This window comes from Camelus dromedarius, chromosome 4, assembly GCF_036321535.1.
Source record: "Camelus dromedarius isolate mCamDro1 chromosome 4, mCamDro1.pat, whole genome shotgun sequence".
Taxonomy (NCBI): Eukaryota; Metazoa; Chordata; class Mammalia; order Artiodactyla; family Camelidae; genus Camelus; species Camelus dromedarius.
The window spans coordinates 88043732-88061142 of record NC_087439.1 but is presented as its reverse complement, the minus strand read 5'-3'; the positions used below and the strand labels follow the sequence as shown (position 1 = coordinate 88061142).

The 17411-nt window shown below is 41.9% G+C and overlaps 1 protein-coding gene across 2 annotated transcripts in view; it reads left to right on the top strand.

Moving 5' to 3' along the window:
• The window catches only part of COL4A4 (collagen type IV alpha 4 chain), a 119515-nt gene that overhangs the window by 67551 nt on the left and 34553 nt on the right, over positions 1 to 17411 (top strand). For both annotated transcript variants that reach the window (XR_010380703.1, XM_031452294.2), the window contains 12 exons: positions 703 to 775; positions 1768 to 1874; positions 4670 to 4853; positions 6276 to 6344; positions 8868 to 8975; positions 9463 to 9681; positions 11618 to 11779; positions 12433 to 12603; positions 13185 to 13328; positions 15066 to 15173; positions 16123 to 16304; positions 17176 to 17239. Coding sequence is in view for 1 of the 2 variants with exons in the window: in XM_031452294.2 (XP_031308154.2) it covers positions 703 to 775; positions 1768 to 1874; positions 4670 to 4853; positions 6276 to 6344; positions 8868 to 8975; positions 9463 to 9681; positions 11618 to 11779; positions 12433 to 12603; positions 13185 to 13328; positions 15066 to 15173; positions 16123 to 16304; positions 17176 to 17239 (1591 nt within the window). In the remaining variant the exon portion in view is untranslated. The remainder of the gene's footprint in view (positions 1 to 702; positions 776 to 1767; positions 1875 to 4669; positions 4854 to 6275; positions 6345 to 8867; positions 8976 to 9462; positions 9682 to 11617; positions 11780 to 12432; positions 12604 to 13184; positions 13329 to 15065; positions 15174 to 16122; positions 16305 to 17175; positions 17240 to 17411) is intronic.

Below are 17411 nucleotides of genomic sequence, written 5' to 3'. Positions count from 1 at the left end.
ATGGCTTACTACTTAACAATAGGTAATACTTACAAAACCATGACCCAGGGCAGAGTTGAGGTCAACAGATGATGAGCTCTTTGGCCAAAAGGAGGGGCTTACTTGCCGTACAGGAATATATTGATGACAGGAAGGGTCCTTGTCTCTCCTTCTCTTTTTCATCAATGTTCTTCAATATCACAGTGTTTTCATCACACACAACCATTCTTAAACCTCTCCCTTCAGCTCTAGTGGCGGCTCTTGTGGTTAACCCTCCCCCCCCTTTTTCCTCCCAGTTCTACATTACAACACCCAAATTAATTATAATTTAATTATAAATTATTCTGAGATAAATTTTTATTTGATGACTCTCAAGAAGTTGCACAATCATACAGAGAGAGTGCCCTTCATCCCGCGTCCCCCCAGTGATATCCTACATAACCACGTACATTGCCAAAACCAAGAAACTGGCATTGATACATTTCTCTTGACTCACGTACAGACCTTATTCAGATTCCACCAGCTTTTACCTGCAGCCTAAGAGTCTCAGTTTTGTACGGGAGGAGCCACCTTGGAAGGCAGGAAAGAGAATGACACCAAGGGTGCCAGACTAGAATCTAGAACAGGTGGTTTAGAAGGAAAGAAGAGAGTGATTCGATGTATACAAATCATTTTTTGACCCGTCACAATTCAACCGATTTGTTCCTCTTATTTTCCACCAAGGGAAGACCTGGTGCACGAGGACCACCTGGAAGCAAAGGAGAGAAAGGCGACATGGTTGTGTCAAGAGTCAAAGGTGAGCGTAACCCATCAGTTAGCTCCCTGCTGTTTGTGTGTGATCTGTGAACCGTTCTCTAGCATTAATTTCCCCTGTGACCACAGATCAGGTCTATAATAAGGTTTAGGGTTGTTGATATTGCTTAAAAGATGCTCCCTGCCCTTCGGAGTTGTGTGAATATTGAGGCTTAGTTCTCTGTCTCTTATTTGAAGACATAACTAATCCTTTAGTCACATACTCAAATCCTCGTTGTTGTGAGTTGGGTTTGAAGCAAGACCTCCTTTGACCTGACTGGTGTTTATCGGTATGCTGCATTGTAGCATCCTGTATTAATTAAGAATATTTTAGTTGTAAGTGACAAAAACCTAGCTTGAAGTCGTATTTTTAGAAAAGTAATTTATTAACCTCCCTAAACAAAATGTGAAGGGTTAGATGTGGAATTTGCACTGGGACAGCTGCATCTTGCATTTTTCATCGCACCAGCTGCATTTCCTCCCCATCTGGCTTTCTGTGGGCTGTGCATAGGTGCCCTGAGGCAGATCCAAGTTCTTACAGTCAGAGGTGAAAGAGAGCTCTATTTCTTTCAGCTCCAAGTAGGAAAAAAAAAAAAAGTCCAGAAGGGATTGGATTAGCTTGGGGTACATGCCCAACCATGGACCATTCCCCGGTTCTCTATGGCCAGGGGATGGGGTACCATGTTTGGCATCACACAAGTAGGGGAAGATGCTGTTGTGATTGGCACCTCCACACACAACGTCCTTGTTGGAATGGAGGAAGAAACGTTTCCCAGATAGGAGATTCAGTGGGTTTGGTAATTGTCAGTCTCTCCTCTGACTTTTGCATGATTGTCTTCGTGTGACTTCTGTCAGCTGAGACACTCAGAGAGACACTCGGAGGAATCTCTACCAGCCCATACAGGGTCAAGGTCATTGCCTTTATTTTTAGTCCTTGTTTCCTTCTACTTCACCCACTGCTGAGAAGGGCTTGAATCTTTTGGCCTTTGTTCCCAGGGCGCAAAGGAGAAAGAGGTCCTGATGGGCCCCCTGGATTTCCAGGCCAGCAGGGACAACACGGTCGAGATGGATATGCTGGAGAAAAAGGGGACCCAGGACCCCCGGTGTGTATAATCTCGTCCTGCTACAGAGCTTCACTTCCTTATATGGTCATGAATCATCTATTTCCCCTTCTCAATCATGTTTAAAAATCATGTTTCATTTTCATGGTGTTTGTTTTCTTCTGAGGCCCCTGTACCTACAAAGCCCGCCCTGGCTTGAGCTCTGCTCAGTTGACTCTGTAGGGTGGAGGACAGCGCACAGGTCCTGATAATTCCTTTAGTTCAGTTCCCCAGTGAAGAAGCACATGATGGGATGTGACAAGCAAAGAGGGATGGTCTAGTACAAATCCACTGGACGGACGTTGTGGCTCATGGAAGACCCCACTGATAAATGATATTTCAGCGTTTTTCAAATATGTTTTGGGTGGAAACCATGTGTAGGGAATGAAGTTCGTAAGAAAAGATTCAGAGACATAGTGCAATGTTTAGGAACTCAGAGTATCTTGACATACAAATTATTTTTGAACGGTTTTAATGCCGCAGAAGCTCAGCTAGACGTTTTACTTGTAGCAGTTGTCTTCCGAAGAGCAGTTATCTTTCAGATTTTACAGTAAGGAAATGGAGGCTTAGGGTATGTTACTCAAGGTCAACTATGCATCAAGCAGGCTAAACAGGTGTGAAAACCCCAGTCTGCCTTATTCCAAAGTACATCCTGTTTCCAGTAGCTACTGCTACCTGCCTCTGTCAGTGCTGTGAAAAGAAAGGACCATGTTCTGATTCTATAGGAACCCCTTCTGATGAAATATGTGTGAATAAGAGACCGAAGTTGGGAAATCGGATTAGATGGTGTTTATAGCTTTCTGGTCTTTCAGCTGATATCAAGTATGTAAAAAATCTTCCCTGCTTTAGACTTGGTAATCCCTGTTTAATTCATTCTCCCGCTGAAGAAACTACAGTAATCCCCCCTTATCCGCAGGAGATAGGTTCCAAGACCCCCGGTGGATGCCTGAAACTGCAGATAATACCCAACCTCACATATACTGTGTTTTTTGCTATACATACATACCTATGATAAAGTTTCACTTATAAATTAGCCACAGTAAGAGCTGAACAACAACTAATACTAAAATAGAACAGTTTAACAATACACTATAATAAAAGTTATGCGAATGTGGTCTCTCTCAAAATATCTTATTGTACAAATTTAATGCCTTTTCTTTCTTAACTAAGCACTTAAGCGCTGTGCCTTCACTTTTGCAGCTTGAGGTTCGACAGCAAAAGTAGCACAGATTTCTTTTTCCTTCTTCACAATTTCATGAATATAAAACTCATTCTCACCATAGATCTCAGCAACCTCAACATATGATTTTTTTTTTCCTTATTAAGTCAAGAACCTGCAATTTTTTACTTAAAGGAAGCACTTGACAGCTCTTTTTGACATATCCAAATTGCCAGCATCACTCCTCTTGTACTTTGGGACCACTATTAAGTAAAATAAGAGTGGCTTGAACACAATCCCTGAGGTACCATGGCAGGCGATGTGATAACCAGGGTGCTGCCAAGTGACTAGCGGATGGATGTGCTGGGCAGAGGGATGGTTCGTGTGCCTAGTGAGATGGAGAAAGAGGGCCTCATCACACCACTCAGAATGGAGCGCAGTTGGAAACTTATGAATTGTTTGTTTCTGGAATTTTCCTTTTACTATTTCTAGCCTACAGTTGACCATGGGTAATTGACACCTGGGAAAGTGAAACCATGGATAAGGGGGTGCTACTAGACTTAGAAACCACCGCCACTGAGCGGTAATAGTCATCATGCATTAACCGAATTGTAAAAACTCAAAGTGTATTTACAGATCAAACTGGGAGAGGAATTCCTTTAACACCCACTGGGTGGGGGGATCTGCCTAGATTCACTGAAACAGTCCAGACTCACAAGACTATCACAGACCATGTTTGGGACCAGGCCACTCAGGACAGAAGGCGTGACCTTCAACTTGCGAGCGGGCCAGGCAGTGTCAGCTGTCTCTCATTCTCAAGGCTCCCAGCAGCTGTTCCTTCAGCTTGGGTGAAGGTGATGCGATCCGCACATGCAGAAATGTGAGCAGCCCCAACTTGACAGCCTCATTACTCCCCGGAGCTGTCATCTCCACAGCACCGCATGCAGGACCCCGCAGGGAACTGGCCAGTTACAGGAACCCGCACTCAAGGAAGCCCCAACAAAGGCGCCACACTGGTCTTTATAGTTCTTTCAGAACAGATGCAAGTTTTGCAGCCAGAGATTAATTTTACCATAAGCAATGTTGTCTCATAATGCGATTGACATCCAATTTTTGTGCAGATTCCAGAACAGAACTAGACCATTAACTGAAGGTCAGATTCTTATGCAGGAGGAGAAAGGACTTGTCAGCCTTTGGCCCACAGACATGGAGGGGCCTAGAGTCCATCTCTGTTATCTTCTCAAAAGAATGCAGAAAACCTGTTTCTAATACACCAGAACTTACTCAGTTTGTAAGCTTACTACCTCCCTTAATTTATGTATCTCTGTATTTTATTATATTTGATAATGCAGAGTGGTTCTAAATAAATTTTCTTATTCTGTATTTAAGACAAAACACACATAACTTTCTATATTTGAGGCATAACACACAAACCCCAAGAATATATGAATGTACGTAACTATATATGTAAATATGAAGAGGGATCAAAGTTAATCATTTTAAATTACATTTGCTATTAAGTAACTTCTGGAGTTACTGGCTTTATGCATGCATTTCTGTAGCCTACAATGGCAATGATAGCTTTGCGTTCATGGACTTTCAAAGATTGGTAATTGACTCATGATGCTAATGTTCCCAGGGGGATCATGAAGATGCAGTCCCGGGTGATAAAGGACCTCCTGGACCACCGGGCCCCCCGGGGAAAACAGGACCCAGGGGGCCTCCAGGACTGGGATTCCCTGGACCACCAGGGGAGAAAGGGCTACCAGGAGCTCCAGGCTTCCCGGGCGAGAGGGGTCCTGATGGCCAGAAGGGTCAGAAAGGTAATTTTGAACATTTTTGTGGCAGAATGTCAAGTGAAGTCCTGGAAACTAAAGTAAGCCTATCGTCTGGGCAAAGTTATTACATCTAAGGCAGAACCTCTAAATATAATTCCATCAAGCTACTATTGAAACCTTGAATGTTGTCAAAAGAACGAGCATTACCGCACAATAAATATTTAAAACAAACCTGTAAAATGCTAAGATGTGTTTGCTGTTTTATTTGTTTGGCAAACTGCCTTGCATTCATTTCTCAGTATCAGCGTGGACAATCTGACTGTATGAAAATTACATACATGTATATTTAGCATGTCTCGTTTTTATAATCTTTTGAGATAATACAATATAATTTAATAAAAATTACTGACATTTCATTTTAAAAATACAGCATTGTCCATGAAAACTCATTTGTAAGAATTCTAGGGAGAAAAAAAGAAGGGATTTTAAATATATTTGCAGTTATTTGGATTTCAAACAATAAAGTGTCTTGTAGTTTTATAGCTGAAAACTTTTTTAAATGTTGGGAAAAGATTTATTTGAGATTTTCTTTTTTTGTAATATGTACATAAACCTTGGGTTACATAGTTAATTGCAACATTTTATAATATAATCACATTTTTGGTTCTTGCTTTGACAGGCAAGTACCTTGGAACTCGATATGGTTAAGATCATGAAATCTAACATTATTTTTATGGCTTAAGATCATGGTCTGGGACCATCAAAATCTAACATTATTTTGATCCATATGGTACATTTTTGATTTGAGAGCATATAATGCAATACGTTATGGGATGTAATTGCTATTATAAAAGGGGAACATTCCATTCTAAAGGAGAGAACTCAGAGGCACAACTTTGAAGTTTTATTTTCTTCACCAATTAAAATGAGGGATGACAAAAAACCCCACTGCAGAAGCATTACAAGAAGAGACAAGGTATTTGAAGCATGTGACACATGGCAGGTCCTAAATAAATGGCAGCTGTTGTTAATACATCTCCCAGTCTCTTCATTGCATGGTTGCCCCATATCCAAACTAGGAGCCAGATCTCTGGAGCTAAGCGTTGGATGCTTGCTGCTATTTGACGATTTATCAAAGCTTCTGAGTCCACTGTATTGATAGCCATAGATCTATAAATCCATTTTTTGTAGGTTATTAAGCTGATATTTCTTGGAATCAAACTTTTTCTTATTCCTCTTATGCTTTTTACTATTCTGACCATTGAAGTTCAGATTTCAGAACAGATCCTGTAGGAATTCAGAATAAAAGTCGTTCAAGTCATCTAGTGATACTTGGGAGTCGCCTTTTCCTTTGAACTCCACGTACACTGTGTGTAAAAGTATCTTGACCGAGTTGTTGTTGAGATTCACATTGCATTGGACTGTCAATTGTGTGAATACTACTGTTTTGTTTTTTTTTCATTCCAGGTGATACAATTCCTTGTAATGTAACCTACCCTGGGAGGCCAGGCCCTCCAGGTTTTGATGGACCTCCAGGTATGATCAAGGAGAAGTTACTGTCATAGACACTCTCAAAATGAAAGAACCGGCAAGACAGATTAGACCAATAGCAAATCCTCAGGGAATTAGTTTGGCTATTTCTCTTTTTTTTTTTTTTTAACTTTTTTTTTTATTGAGTTATAGTCATTTTACAATGTTGTGTCAAATTCCAGTGTAGAGCACAATTTTTCAGTTATACATGAACATACATGTATTCACTGTCACATTTTTTTCACTGTGAGCTACCACAAGATCTTGTATATATTTTCCTGTGCTATACAGTATAATCTTGTTTATCTATTCTACATATGCCTGTCAGTATCTACAAATTTTGAACTCCCAGTCTGTCCCTTCCCACCTCCCGCCCCCTTGGCAACCACAAGTTGGTATTCTATGTCTGTGAGTCTGTTTCTGTTTTGTATTTATTTTCTTTCTTTCTTTCTTTCTTTCTTTTCTTTCTTTCTTTCTTTCTTTCTTTCTTTCTTTCTTTCTTTCTTTCTTTCTTTCTTTCTTTCTTTCTTTCTTTCTTTCTTTCTTTCTTTCTTTCTTTCTTTCTTTCTTTCTTTCTTTTTCTTTCTTTCTTTCTTTCTTTCTTTCTTCCAGCTATTTCTAAACTTATTTTGAGGTTTTGAGGGGCCACAGGAAAACAGCATTTGTAGCCATTCACACTGGGTCTCCAGTCCACTGTTTGGGAGAATTTTGGATAGTATTTCTGTGCAACAAAATTTCCCTTGATTTGATCACATATCAGCAAAAATGTCTGCCCTTTGAGTGTTTTAAAACTATATTTTCTTTCTATACCTTTGCCCCAAGAGTGAAAACTGATCATTTGCTTTCTGATTATGTTTTACTTTAGTCTGCTTTCCAAGAGACTCAAACTCCTGACCAGAAACACTCTGAAAAATGCACCTACATCCCTGATTGCACTTTCATGCAGCCACTTCACTTCACTCAATTGTATTTATAGCTGAATTAAACCCAAAAATCTATATAAGGGATTTGCTTAGTTCTTTTTCATTTATTCAGAGTTCACTGAAATTGACCTATTAAGTACTAACACGGTCACTAAAGGTAATCTTTCTTGTTCTACACAATTACAAAAAGTATTTAATGTCATTTTTCTTTCTCTTTCTGGCTTATTTCACTTAGAATGACAATCTTCAATTATATTTATATATATAAAATTATATATATATAATTAAAAAAGCAATATATATATATATAATTAAAAAACAAAAATGTACTTAATGATTGAATGATGAATGACTCTCTGTTGCTCTCTATAATTATTAGCTTTCATCACAATAATGGTGTGTAACAACCTCCAAGTCACTGTGGCTTTAACAGAAAATATTTATTTTCTCTCCTATGGGTCTGTAGTGGGTGATGATCTAAAATGGACTTTTTGGGTTTTTTTTGTGGGGGAGACAATTAGGTTTATTTAATTATTATTTTAATGGAGGTACTGGGGATTGAACCCAGGACTCCATGCATGCTAGCATGCACTCTACTACTGAGTTATACCCTCCCTCTAAGAAGGTTTTTATTGACTTGGCCCCTTGCTCCAAGTAGGGGCAGGTCTGCAACACGCATCTCATTGTGGGGCCAGGGTGTGCTCTGCTCACCTGGTTGCACTAATGCAAGAGGGCGGGCCCAGGTCTCAGGCACAGTTCATACCTCTCATTGCTTCACGGTTGTTAGTAGCCCATTGGCCAAAGCAAGTCACATGTCCAAGCCCCAGCTCAAAGTGTGGGAAATGCACTCCACTAACCACATGGCAATGGCAAGGGTGTGGAAGTATAATTCTGTATCAGTGAAGAGTCAGTGGTTGACTGAATGTTCATTTTCACATTTGCTGGTACCTTGTCTTGGATGGATTAAAAATAAGCTTACGATCACTTTCAGCAGCTTTGGCCTCAAAGGAAGTAAACCCTCAAAGTTTAAGTTAGCAGGTGCATTTTCTTTGAAGTCCATGATTTATATGCTATGTTAGCTGAGATAACTCCTAGTAGGAAATCACAGAAGGTTTACAAAAAAATCTGAATTCCTTTTGCAGGTGCTTATTGCTTGTACTTCATTTAAGAGCAAATGCAGTGACATGAAGGAAGATGGATTTTGGCTTTTATTCTGGTGCTTTCTCATCAAGCCGCACACTGGCCACCACCTACCTCTCTTCTCTTATCAGGAAGGCGATACTCACATATTTGAGTTTGAGCTCAGATGGGAAAGTACCGGAAGATCCATCTGAATGGTGGTGCACGTCTCCGAGGTGTTCAGGAAGAATTCTTTACAGTGTGGCTTCTGAGAAAGCACCTCACCACAGTCTCTCTCTATGAAAGGCTTATTTGGAGCCCGTGACTCGTAAAATGATTATGTAAACCAGGCTGGGCCACACCATTCCTTCCATAAAGTAGAAATACCCTAAGAAAGACCTAATGTTAGATTTTTTTTTAATTACCTTATTTTGCCCTAATTTGATTTGTGTTTTATTGAGTCCCGTGTTCTGTTGTTCTTGTTTAGGTCCAAAGGGATTTCCAGGTCGTCCGGGCGCTCCCGGGCTGAGGTGTTTGGATGGGCCAAAGGGTCGGCGTGGCAAACCAGGAATCTCAGGAGTACCGGGTCCACCTGGTAAATAAGGGCTTTTCATCTAGGGATGTCTGGATGCTGAGCGCTGTCACTCAGCGAATGGCCCAGGGATCCCTAGGTGATGGGGGGATGGTTTTTCCTGATACATTAAGTTCTCACCTATGTTTGGATCACTTCTCGGTTATGACACTTCTGTGACTTCTCGGGGCTCCTTAAACCCGAAGCATGAGTTATAGGCTATTACTGGTTTGTATCATAAGTACTGCTCGGTCCCGACACTGTTAGCCAGTAAATGAAAGCAATGAGGGAAACACCATGGCTCATAGGAAACACAGAGTTACAATTTATCTCCTGACAAAAGGTAGCAAAAAACAATATTGCCTGTTAAGTTACTCTTTGTTTTAGTAAGTAGCCCTGCATTTAAAAACAATGTGTTTTTCATTCAAGGTAATATACTTGTATGTATGTTGGCTCTATATTTGTACATATAATGATTTAAACAATTTTTGTTGTTGTTGTTGTTCAATAGGTTTTCGTGGTGACGTGGGAGAGCCAGGTTTTGAAGGAGAAAAGGGGTCCTCCCCTGTTGGGCCCCCAGGCTCTCCAGGTTCACCTGGAGTGAATGGTCAGAAAGGACCCCCAGGAGACCCTGCTTATGGCTACCCAGGACCCCCAGGAAAGAGGGGTCTTTCGGGAGTTCCAGGGTCAAAGGGACTCAGAGGTGATCCTGGACGCCCAGGGGCTGCAGGTATGAGGGCTGCTCTGTCCTCGTGGTCCATAAAGCCGGCTTGGCTCTGGTCACTGAAAAGCGTTCCGCCTATTTTGCCTTCAAACTCTAGAATGTAACATTTCCACCCCGGTGTCTTCCCTTGTATAAAGCACTGGTTACATTTCAAATAATCTGTATCCCCCATGTTGCCTATGCATATCATTGGTTGTTTTCCAATCCAGCTCACTGTGGCTCAGTTGGTTCGGTTTAATTCAGCAGCTACTGGACATCTGCCTGCTTTGGACTCAAGCACAATGTCAAAGCTGAAGGGCGGGGACCATGTGAGCCACCCACTGCCATTGCCAGGCTGCAGGAGGGCAGGAGAAGAGCGGCTCAGGGAGGCAGAGCAGTGTGGGCTGGAGTCCAGGGAAAGCTCCGGCGGGGAGTGGGCAGGAGCTGAGTCCTGGCAGGCGCTGCATTCATCAGACAGGTGTCAGGGTGGAGAGACTCACTCCAGCAGGGGCAGCAGGCGGGATAGCGAAACTTCAGATGGGGAGGTGGCCTCGGCACTGATGCACGTTCTTTTCTGAAATCACTATGGGTTCTTCAAGATCCCCCACTGAGATTGGCAGATTTTAACATACTTACGGGGGAGAGGGCATAGCTCAGTGGTGAAGTGTATGCTTAACATGCATGAGGTCCTGGGTTCAATCCCCAGTACCTCCAGTTAAAAAAGAAAGAAAGAAAAAAAAACTAAGCCAGGGTTGGAGGGGTCATTAACATCACTGGTTTCTGAGCCCCAGCCTCAGAAATTGTGATTTGTTACCTTAGAATTGGGTGAGGCCCAGCAGTCCAGTCTGGACTTTAGCCTCTTGGGGGATGGTGACCAAAAGTGGACCCAAGATCAGACTTTAACAAACATTGCCCTGGTTCTTTTCTAGTGATGGATGGGCCAGTGCTTATTAGGTACCCATGTTAGTACAACAGCACAGGGATAACGGAGGGCAGAGGAGGAAGCCGCATTCTTTGTCCTTCGGGAGCTTATTCCATAGTTTGGAAGTCAGAAACATTTATCTACTAAAACCCATTTAATTGAAACATAATGCGATAATGCGTTATGTGAGTCAATGAAAATAATTTTGACTCAGTAATACCACTGTCTTACTTATGAAATGTATTTAAGGGAAGTGTTCAAAAGAAGATGAAGGTTAATATGAAAATACCATTGTAGTATTATCCACGATAGAGGAACAACTGAAAACAATAAAAAGAATTAACTAATATATACATACACACACACTCAAAGGAATACTATTCAGCTATTAGCAATTAACGTTATATTTGTAAAGATTATAACAAAATGGAAAACATTTGCAGGTTAACATGCAATATGAAATAATCCAACAATTGAATGTGCGGTGGGATTACTATTTTAAAAATGTAAACATTTTAACCAAAATACAATGAAAACATGAAACAATAAAATAGATTTTTAGGTTAGGATGTAGAATTAGGGAAGATTTTTTTTTTCCCCCTGAAGATTATGATGGTGTCTCTCCAATAAATAAAAATGTGGGCGTTCAAGTGATGAAATTGCTTACAAAATGCAAATTCAGACAATGCAGACTGGGATTACAAGCATCGCGGAGGTTTGGTGTGAAGTCTGCCACAATGTTAGAGGTTAGTTAAAAACAGGAAGGACTGCATAGTTTTCTAAATTCATATAAACAACCTCTGCATTGTCTGTATAACCTTATCAAGTCACTCTCTTAGCAATGCATGGTTTTCCCAAGCACTTGGAGCTGAAGCTCAAATCATTTTTTATGATAGGAAAATCCATTCAGAGACTTAACTCATTGGGGCCCTGAGCCAGGGTCAAAGTGTTAACTTTCAGTGTTGATGCACATGAATACCGTTGCAGACCATCTATATAGTTTCATGCCCTGAGTGTCACAGATGAACTGTGTCGTTTCAGGGCCAGCTGGCATGCCCAGATTCCCGGGTCTCAAAGGTCCCAGAGGCAGAGAGGGAAGTGCCGGGTTTCCAGGCATCCCAGGCCTACCCGCTCACTCCTGTGAAAGGGGCGCTCCAGGGAGGCCAGGGCAACCGGGGCTCCCCGGGCCTCCAGGCAGCCCAGGTAAGTGTCGGCAGGTGTCAAGAACTGCGCTGGGTGTGGGGCTTTACCCTGCTTACAAAGGAATAAGCGTCATCGTCTGTCAAGGCTGCTCGCTACCTACACAGTCCTGAGGAATAGGCGCAGTAAGGAGCGGTCAGGACCCTGTGTTCTTGGCACACCCAGCAAGACATCAGAGCAACTCAAAGAGACCCGTGAAAAAGTGTTTCTCAGCACAAGGTGCTGGGGACTCTTTCCAGTGTGATCTTTATTTCACCATTCATATCGTCACCTTTTATTCAGATTCTGCTGTGTTTATCCAAATGCAGAAGTACGCCCTCTCGAAGGGTTGAAGCCAGGCTGATTCCCGCCCCCGCCCCCTCTAAGAGTAAATACGAATCTTTTATCCTTATCCATTTTCCATTTTAAAAGACCCTTCATAATAGTCCTGCATCTCAATTGGGAAATATTTATTCAAGTAATCTGCCTTTCTTTTTATAGCAGCCAGAAAAATAAATTCTTAGACTGATGGAGAGTTGCTACTGTTATTTTAGCTGATAAATATTGTTGACTTGGCCATGGATACACAATTTAAGCTACCACGGGTATTTTTTCCTGCCTGTGAGTGAAGCCTGTTTTCAATCTTCATACACTGTTGTCACTGTGGTTTGTCACAGGTGCCCCAGGTTGGAAAGGACAACGAGGGGACATGGGACCTCCTGGACCTGCTGGAATGAAGGGCTTTCCCGGAGTCCCAGGACGGCCAGGGGTAGATGGACCCCGAGGACCTCCGGGACTCCCAGGTCCCTTTGGGGATGATGGGCTGCCTGGCCTTCCAGGCCCAAAGGGTGGGTAGCACTGTTCCATTATCTTCCCCCATTTTATAAACTTGAAATCCACTGCCAAGTGAAGTCTATGACCTATGACCGCACTGTAGAATCTACTGTTATGTTGGCCTGACTTTGTCTTGTCCTTAGTGACTTCTGCCTGCTTCTTGTCCTCTGTATTGTTGCTATCAGTAGCAGAATGCTTTGGTTTAGGTAAATGGGAAAAGGGGGTAGGGGATTAGGTTCACAGACCCCATAAACACTTCTGCCCAAAGGTAGTACTGATAAGGTATAGGGTCAAGGCAGCTGCGCTTCCACTTTGGATGGGCGCCCAGCCTCCACCCCACCTCCCCGACACCCAGTTCTCTTAAAGTTCTTTGGGATCAGGACTCGGAAACAAAAGGACCTACAGTTCAGGTCTGCAGGGTGAGGCTTGGGTGGGACAGTCTGACTCTTACAAGCAGTGAGGCTGAGTTCCCTTCAGCACAAGCTTAGAGTTAGCGGGGAGTTGGCATCTGTGTATAGACAGCCAGGAACACAGATCTAGGAGCCATACTAGCCTTTAAATCGTTTTCCTACAAATTCATGCTCTCGTTCATCAGGACCCCAGGGGCTGCCTGGCTTCCTGGGTTTTCCTGGAGAGAGAGGAACACCTGGCCCAGATGGACACCCTGGCAGAAAGGGAGAACTCGGACAGAAGGGCTGGCCTGGCTTCCCAGGAGACCCAGGACTGAGAGGTGTCAAAGGTAAATGTGGCTGACAGCGCATCGATGCAACATGGGTTGTTTCTAGTGTTTGACCAGAATCTGTAAGTGTGATCCCTGAAAAATAAAATGGGACCATCCTGCAGCTCGAATTCCTCAGGCTTTCGGATCTATGGTGTTTGCTTTGGGATTTTAAACAAAATTTATTTTCCTTACCTCTCAATCTCATCATATATAACTATGGTATATGAATTGCTCTATTAATAGAAAAAAATTAACAAGGACTTTGATGTATAGCTTTTGGGTTTCAGAAAATTTCCTAACCTTTTAGGAAGTGGGTACAGGCAAGACTCTTGGCCCTCAAACCCTGTTTTAATTAATTTTAATGAAAAAAAATTGTTTTTTCTTAAGTAAGCCAGATATAAATATTTTAGCCTTTGCAGACTGTATGGTCTCTGTTGAAATGACACAATTTGGCTTTCTTAGCCCAAAAGCAGCCAGAGACAACATGTAAACAAACACACACGGCTACGTTCCAGTAACATTTTATTTACAGACACTGAAGTTTGAACTTCATTTAATTTCACATGTCATCAAATATTTTTCTTGTTCTGAGTCCCTCCCCCAAATGATTTAAAAGTGTGAAAATCATTCACAGCTCACGGATTGTGTACAAACTGGCAGGATTTGGCCCACGGGCTGTAGTGTGCTAACCTCTGAGCTGGAGGACTTCACTTTTATCTGGGCCATGAGTGGTGTCTCTCCCAAACTTCATTTAGAGAAAGATTTTTCACGACTATTTAATTTTTAGAAACAAAGTTTAAAGTTTAAAGCCCCTGGGGGCGAATGGCCTCATATTTAACTCAAATTACTTTTACTTCTTAGTGGATTGAATCTACCCTTATTTTTTTGCACTAGGCTGTAAATTATTTCTGTAGAATCAAGGAATCAAAGAGTCATTTTTTTTGCTAGCTTAGACAAGTGATGTTTGCTGTGCTATTATGTTACTATACAATTATTGCACTAAAAATATTTAAAATTGGGTTAATGCCAGTGATGTGCTGATAAACTGGCTCTCCAAAATAATTTTTTTTTGAAATGCCTTGATTTTGTAGTGTTTGCTGATTGCCATGGTGTAAATACTTCCACCCAGAATACTCGCACCATGACTCATTTACAACTACCGATGATTTAACAACTCGTTCACAGGATTCCTGACTTGTTAATAATTGGTTCTCACCAAGCTGGTGCAAGTCCGCTCCAGCACATGTCTACAACCGGACAGCGTTTGCAAAAGTCAGGAGAAATATCATATACCCTTTCTATCTTTTAGAATTCTCTAAGTGGAGAACCGAGTTAAGTGTCTGCTCTTTTAATGTAAGGAAAATCAAGGGAAAGGGAAGACAGAGAACTGGAAAATATGAGATGGACAATTCAAAATTTACAGGACAAAGGGGTGTATTCTAGACCTGGAATGTTTCAAGCCTGTCTTTTTTCACTTAAGATTCTGAAACCAGTTCGGTTGAATTTAGCAAACATTCACCGATCACTCCGTGTACATCAGACCCTGTGTCTGGACAAGTTGGGAGAGGAATGTGAAAGGCATGGCCCTTCTTTTAGGAAATCAATCAACAATGTTGACATCGTGCAATCTATGAACATAAGTACTATTTAGTAGATTAAATGGGGATTTGCAAACTGGACAAGAAAAGTTGTAACAGAAGAATCGTGTGTATGATGCTTCCATTTGTTTTGTTCTTGTGTAATTAATATCTAAAGGAGCAAGAGGACCCCCAGGAGATGAAGCAGAAATAGATATTATTTCCATAAAAGGGAAAACTGGGGATCCTGGGCCTCCTGGAGATAGTGGATTCCCAGGAGAACAAGGTAAACACTTACGTTTTTTTAACCATATCAAATAAGTTGACTTCTTTACAGATCATGCAAACAAGCATGTGTATTAGGCAACTTTCCTAAGAATACTATCATACTGAGGTTAGGAAAGGTCACTTTTTGAGATAAAAATATAAATAGACCCTAGTGAACCTCATGGTACTTCCCCCACCACACGGTAGAACTTAGCATTAGCTCATACACGTTTATAGATTTGGATATTCCAAACTAGGATCAGTCCAGATACGTGAAATACTGGTTCCAGGTTTACAGTATTCCTGGTTTTAGTAGCTGGTATTGAAATGAGTGGCACAATGACTGCCCAAAGCATTTCAGTCAGTGCTATTCAGTCTTCGGTGTGCATACAAATCCCTTGTGGCCGTTGTTGAAATGTGGATACTCAATCAGCAGGTTTGGGGCAGATCTGACTCTGCCTTTTTTTTTTTTTTTTTTTTTTTGACTCCACCTTTCTAACAAGTTCCCCAAATTGCCTGGTCCTCGGAAACACTGCAGAGCAAGGATTTTGACAACCACATTTGTGTTCTCTTTCCAAGTTTAGACTTAATCTGCATGAGACCTGGGTTCTGGTGCTGGCCCCCTCCTTAACTAGTTGTTAGGGGATGAATGTTTTAGCTTCGCTGGGTAAGCCCTTCCTCGTTTATAAAATGAGTGTGTTAAAGCAAGTGATGCTGTTCATTCCCACCTGGGGTGGCTCTGAGTCTCTTCACGGGCAGCTCCTTTTCTAGTGAGGTCCCTGAAACCAGACACCATTGTGATGCCATTTAGGGCAGGAATTAGGATTCCCCATCCCTAAGAGATGGCTTCATCTCCTAAACTGAGGACCAGGACCCACATTCTAACTATCATCCAGCCCAAGATTTCCTTGAAGCGGCTTGTAACACCTCTTTAAGGAAATGTATCACCCACGTGTATCACCCGTCAGGTGCTAAAGGCCATCCTGGGATGCAAGGGAGGAGAGGAGAGCCAGGAAGCCATGGACCACCTGGATTTCACAGAGGGGAGCCCGGGAGAACTGGGCAGCCAGGCCTTCCTGGACTCCCAGGCCCTCCAGGCTCACCTGGGCTGAGAGGGATCATTGGTTTTCCTGGATTTCCAGGTGACCAGGTAAGCAGCTGCTATTTGGGGAAGAAAGAAGTAATAAAACCTTTCTGCTCTCAGGATGCTCTCGTAAGGCATCATAGTTTGCCAGTGCACTAGCTTTTAAAAGGTAAGGAGTTGGTCGAGGGAGGAACGAGGACTTTTGGAAGACCATGATGTGACTGTAGTTTCTGACCAGTGCTCCCATCTGGTTCCAGTGATCAAGCCATTTACTCCAAATACTCCACATACTAACCTCAGCCTTGTTTAAACAGGTCACAGAGACTCGCCTGAAGGTGGCTGGTTTACCAGAACAAGGAGTCATCTGAAAAACGACCCGAATTCTGGTTTCTTAGCCTTCCTTTCCAAATGCAGGCCTTGCTGTATCTGATACCCAGATATTTATAGCAAAATAAATACATTTTGTCTTTATAATCATGAGCCAAACACTCCTTGAGAAACCAGGAAGTACAAATGCAGTAGCCTACATCATAGCTACTGGAAAATGTATAATATACTTTGCTACCCATCTTTTGGAATAAAATAGATTTTTTTAAAGTTTTGGTATGAAATCATTTATAACAATATTTTGTTCAGTACCAATTCATTCATTCAGAGCTTAAAATTGAAGTTATGTGATGCAACTACTGTCCTGCAATCAAGTAGAGAGAAGGGGATGCCACATACAGGCATCACGAATTCTAGAAGAGTTTTATCAACTTTGAAAAACTAGATGCATGTAGCAGTAGGCTTGCAATGCATTTCCAATTTTCCTTACCACTGAAAATTATAGAAGCCAGATTAGTTAAGAGAAAATTATACCTAGATCATGTCAAGCATGTGTCATGTGTATTTGAAACCCAATTAAAGTCTTACTTCTGTTTCGTTAAACTATCAGGGGGAGCCAGGTTCTCCAGGGCCCCCTGGACGTCCAGGAGTTGATGGAGCAAGAGGACCTAAAGGTATGGTTTGGGAACACAGCAGCCATGAATCAAGCTCATAGTCCTGGGTGCTCGTAACACTGTAAGCCAGTACCTTTGGCATGAAAAGTAAAGTATATCAAACAAACTGCAACATTCAAAGGGTTCTTTTTAGACTTTACTAGATAGTGAAACACTCCAGACCCACATCATC